Raw genomic sequence first — 5,918 nt, forward strand, 5'->3', positions numbered from 1 at the left:
ATAGTGCAAAATCTCCATAATAGAGTTTCGGATCCGAAAAAAGTCTGAATCGCATCTGAACACAACAAGAAAGATCCGAGATGCTTGCCACACATTTGTCCATGCATGATTCGAATTTCATGCCTCTTCAGCACTGTTTGGGCCACGAACTAGATGCTCTCTACTGTTCAGGAGAGTGAAGAATAAGTGTTATGCAAAGGGAATATAAAAAGTAAAACAATTATGACAAACTAGTAACACCCAAACTCATTTAGTTAAGAAGTTCTCGGCACCCAAGTATAAATAAGGGCAAATTATATGTATAACACATTATCTCATAATGAACGAAAAGAAAACATCTTAGCTAGGATATTTGGGCACCCAAGCATGAATTAGGACTAGTTGATATAACACATGATGTCATGAATGGGCACAATCTCCATGTGTGCTAAATGTATTCTCTAGTTTAGGCTATATGATCTTTGCTTCTTGTGTTTTGGGGTGGATGTGTGTGTGGGGGGGGGGGGGGGCATGTGTGTGCATGCGTGTGTGCCACGTGCGTACAGGCAAGAGAGAGAGAGAGAGAGTTGAGAATAGATATTACATTACCACTTAGCTCATGTTCTTACTCATTGTTTTTTGTGGAAAAGAGTATATAATGAGAGGTGTGTGAGTTCTTGAAGTAGCAAGGTGAAGCAACTTCCTTCGTGAGACAGAGAGGGCTTGAAAGAGAAATGCTAACCACCACTAGTTAGGGTTGGGTGGCTTTAAGAGACTTTAGCTTTTGGAAGCAAAGCAAGTACCCCACAATTATGGTTGCTTGTGATATCTTTTAGGTCTCCCTAAATTTTCATGGGTATACCAGATAAAAATGATATTGTAACATGTACAAGAGGTTGGGACACTAGGAAGCATCATGAAAATGTGGCAAGCATACACAACCTTTAGTTTTCAAGATTTATAAAAAAATGTGCTTAATCATTTACGTAAGTATGCACAAGTATATAAGAGATGGAAGTGGAAGCACCCTATTCATATAAGAGGTGGACATGTAAGCTATGATGGTGTGAATGAAGCTCCCACCACCAACTGATACATTTGTCATTTGATACGTAATTGTGTAGAACTATAAGGGATGGAAGTGGAAGCACCATGTTCATATAAGATGTGGATATGTCAACATAGACTGATGGTCTGAATGTCCCATCACCAATTGATGCATTTGACATTCAACTTGCATGGCATACATAATTACTTTGTATAGAAGAATATGCAAGAATATAAACAAATATTTATTGTGGATTAGTTCTTGGGGAGAATACATGATCCAACAATAGTCATGATATATGTCGATACAAGAAGCTACCCAAGAAAAGAAATTTGTGAATGGTATGATCATGACATACTACGCATTGACATGAACATAAGCTCAACAGATAAAGTCATCATGTATTATTATCATTGACTTAGATGATTGCCATCTTATATGCACAAACAATTTGAAGATAGTCATAACATATGCAGATACATGAAGCAAATTGTTGTTCTTAGTCAATCAAATAAAATAAATATATGAAGGCCATGATCTTGACATACTATGCTTTGACATGAACATAAGCTCAATAGAGAGAGTCATCATGTATTATTATCATCGACTTAGATTCTTGCCATCTTATATGCACTAAACATTTGAAGATATGGTGTACATTGGTTTCTACATGACTTACCCATACAACATACATACTCTCAAGAGAGTCCAATCACTCTACAAGTACTACACATACAAACTCGGCGATGACAACAACTAGGTATTCAAGCTATAACCATATCTACCATTCATGAGAGTGAACAATAAGTGTCATGCAAAGGGAGTATAAAAGGTATAACAATTATGAGTATCTGGCAACACCCAAACTCATTTAGTTAGGATTTTTGGGCACCCAAGTACGAATAAGGGCCAGTTATATGCATAACACATTATGAAAAAAAGTCTTACCTAGGAGTTTTAGGCACCTAAGTATGAATTAGGACCATTTGTATATAACACATGATGTCATAATAAATGGACACAATCTCCATTTGTGTTTAATATATTCTCTAGTTCAGGCTACATGATCTTTGCTTCTTCTTGTGCTTTGGGGAATCCTTCACCTCGCTGCCAACCTTAACCACGACTCCGGCCACATCGTAGCCTGGGACATGCTGCAGCAGACGCACGTGTGTGGGTTAATGTACCGCATGCGCACAAATTAGCAGTTGATAGGAATATTCAGAAGCATAATAAGCAAGCTGCTTGTATTCTGTGAGGGCTCAAATCTTAATTACCGGGAGCTCGGAGTCAGTGTGCTTGAGATAACCTCGCCTGCGCTTGAAGTCCACAGGATTGAGCGCTGCCGCCTGCACCTTCACGAGCACTTGATCTGGGGCGATTTCTGGGACCGGGTATTCCCCAAACTGAAGCACCTCCTCCACCGCCCCGTACTCGCCGTAGTGCCAAGCTTTCTGCACATCGGCCACCATCTTCTGCTCTTGCGCTTGGACAATATGTGTGTGATGATGAGTGAGAACTACGTAGTATGATCTTGTAAAGCAGCTAAATAATATTTGCTTCACCGATAAACGCTTGTCCGAGAACCTTATTTATATAGAGAGCATCGCATCTGGACACATCCACCTACGTAATAGGTTCATGAACGTTACACTCAGGTGCATGAACCTTAGAAGTCTTCACTCAGGTGCATGAACCTTAGAAGTCTACGTCATTTCATTTAAAATTTCAAGAGAGAAAACCCGCGAAACTATATCACTAGCTAGTTGTTGTATCTATCAAATTATAATTATTAATTGTATCAATTAAATACCACGTCACTGTGGTTCTCCTCTCCTCCCCTCCCCTCCCCTCCACTCCTACTCCCTACTTGGGAAAAATCATCACCCTCCATAAAGCACACTGGACTGCCCCATAATCCCCAACACAAGAAGAGATGAAAATTTAATGAAGAAGTTATGCATGAATCACCTCCGGGAGTAGAAGGTGATTCCACATGCGATGGTGTGGCACTTCCTTTGGTCCCCGTGTTAGAAAAGCACCCAAGGATTTTTGTCATGGATCTGCCTCAAAATGCTTCTTTGGTCGCCCACCAAGCCCTATTATTAAGAGTGGAGGTGAATGGCTCGATGATGTTTTGCCCATAGCCATAATGTGAGATTTTCCTTTGACATACTCTATATAAGAAGAGTTTGTAGATCTGGTTTTCGAAACGGCACACTTCCCATCATCGTACTTGCATACCACTCTTACCATGCTGTTGTCCTTGTAATCGTTCAAGGTTGCTTCAATCAGCTGAAAATCAGCTCCTACATAAACTGAGGCAAACAATATTACAAAAGAAGCTTCAAAATCAATCAAGAATCAACTCCAAAAAGAAACTCAAAACTCAACTGAAAATCAGCTCCTTTACGACTTACAGTAGCCATGCATGATAAATATTTTACTTAAGATTGCAGCAATGGTTAGAAAAAAGAGGTTACTTACCTTCATGAGAGTAACATTGAAGGTATTCATTTCCTCCATTGCTGCTAGAATTGCAATCATATCCCCACCATGGTCTTCTATATCTTTTGAGCTAGGTGTTGCTTCATCCTTCAATCCTCGATTAGCTAGGTATCTTTTTTGATGCCCTTGACTTTCTAAAACATGAGTTCTCATGAAATTAGAGAATTTACGTAAGTTGATTGCTTGCCAATGAATCCGGAACCATAAGTTGTTGCACATTCATGATTGCTTGCCAATGAATCCGGAACCATAAGTTGTTCCACATTCATGACACCACACTTGAACCAAGGACTTGCCATTGAGATCCTCCGTAGTGAGCTCGAACCTATCATCTCCTCGAGGCGGTTCAGTATAAGTAAACTCTCTATATCACGTGCGTTCAAGGGCTAATTAAAAAACCCCTTATCTGTAAATGTTTCATGAATAAAACATACCCTTTTTCTATTCAATCTGTAAATACCCCCTTTAAATGGTACCCTTCTATATGCAAAAAATGTGTTAAAAAGGGATTAAAAAAACCCCTTCTATTGAACTCACGTGCTATGCTTACATATTTATGAGGGACCCCCCCAAGATCATCTCTTGGTGGGTTTCGCTCCTTCAACTTTTTGCGGGTTTTCTCACATTGGATCTGCCAACTTTCAAGGATAGATTTTGATATCAATGTGCTCTTGAGCATGTTTCTACCATGATCTTGGCTACGGCATACATCCTGCACACTATGGTCACCTTCAAAGCTTGCGTTGAACTCTCCATCATTGAAGCCTTGACATACACATTTTCTAGGGCCACCATCATCCCCACCCTCATCTACCATGATTGAAACTCTCTTTATACCACACATTTGTCACTTTCTACCTGCCAACGCTCCTCTGATGTAGGATTTAATGTGCAACCTTCAACATCATCTTCATGCTGAATTACAAATTGAAATGAACCACGAACAATCCCATCTTGTGTAGTTTCTTCGTGTACTACACTATATGTAGAATCAACGATAACTCAGACATAACCCAAGAGCTTCTTGTCACTAGAACCATAATCAAAAACCTCCATGCAAGTCTTTGAAGCCATAAATGATCAGCTTTTTATATCTAAAAGATATAATAGAAAAGAGAAACATGCAAATGAATAGATGGCAAGGAGTATGTACTCATAGAAACAAATTCAAAAGTACTTGCCCAATTTCATACAATATTGAAATAATCATGACAACGGTAAGAAATTACACAGACCTTATACGAAGGTTTTCTTGCTCAAAAATCAAACTAACTTACAAAGGCCTCCTTTTCAGCTTGTAGAAAAAAAGCGAGCCCGCCCGGTTACAAAAAAAAGGAGATAGTTAGCCTGCAAACAAGAGGTTAAATTTTTGGGAAAGTGTTAATACAAAATAAGTGAGGAAACTATTAAAAAACAATTCTCAAGAGAGATTAAGCAAAATAGAAGTCAAATATAGTATTTCAGAAGGCCAAATCTTGTGAAGAGGAGAGGAAGAGGATTGCCTTGTCAAGAGAGAAGAACTAAAAATTTGATTTCCCAGCTTGCAAGATAAAGGCTTGAGACCGCTTAAAGAGGAAATCAGCCTACATAGCAACAAGTATAATTTTTTAGAAAGAGTTGATTGAAAAATGACTTTCATGAGAGATTAAGAAAATTTACAAAAATCAAATAAAATATAGTATAATACGTCAGAAGGCTGAATCTTGTGAAGAGAAGAGGGCGACATATGCCTTGTCAATAAAGAGCCACCTGAAAATTGATTTCTCATCTTTCAAGATGAAGGCTTGAAAATAAGAGATCCCACTTAAACAAGAAATCAGCTTGCATAGCAACAAGTTTAATTTTTGAAAACAGTTAAGACAAATAACAAGCAAACTATTGAAAAATGAGAGATTAAGAAGAATAAAAATAAAATAATTATAATATCTGAAAAGGTTGAAAGGAGAGGAAGAGGATTCCCTTGTTTTCAATAGAGAGGCTAATGAGGGAAGAGAACGAGCTGAGAATCCTTTTGGCTAAACAAAGAATTGGTTGGATGCATTCCAATAAGCAGGATGGACTACACCTAACTCACCATTAGCACCAACGACATAAACAGTACCTGCCCCACTTACGATGGGCCCATGAAACGTGCATTGTGAGATGAGTTTTGATTCATGAGACAAATCATAAGTGTGATTAGTTGAGAGACATGGTTGGTAGCACTTGGTCTTAATTGCTCGATGATAGCCATGAGTTGTGTAATCGTAGGAAGCTTGTGCATTAGCACGCATGAGTGTGTGGGTGCCTGTGAATTTGTTACTTTATTCATTCCATACTTAGATATAAGAGAGAAGAGCTTTGAAATTTTAGATATTGGTTCAAGATAATGAAAAACACAGAA

At 38.5% G+C, this 5,918-nt stretch overlaps 1 protein-coding gene across 1 annotated transcript; it reads right to left on the reverse strand.

Annotated features, from left to right (window-relative positions):
• Window positions 1–2,057: 2,057 nt before the first annotated feature.
• Window positions 2,058–2,552, reverse strand: LOC147641647 (2-methylene-furan-3-one reductase-like). The gene is made up of 2 exons (XM_086815453.1): window positions 2,305–2,552; window positions 2,058–2,181 (listed from the first exon to the last, which is right to left on the reverse strand). The coding sequence occupies exons 1-2, from the start codon at window positions 2,497–2,499 to the stop codon at window positions 2,077–2,079; spliced, it is 300 nt and encodes a 99-aa protein (XP_086671579.1). The 5' UTR covers window positions 2,500–2,552; the 3' UTR covers window positions 2,058–2,076.
• Between the last annotated feature and the right edge of the window lie 3,366 nt (window positions 2,553–5,918).

Source organism: Cibotium barometz, chromosome 1, assembly GCF_041138505.1.
Source record: "Cibotium barometz isolate CiBa-2024 chromosome 1, ASM4113850v1, whole genome shotgun sequence".
Classification (NCBI taxonomy): domain Eukaryota; kingdom Viridiplantae; phylum Streptophyta; class Polypodiopsida; order Cyatheales; family Cibotiaceae; genus Cibotium; species Cibotium barometz.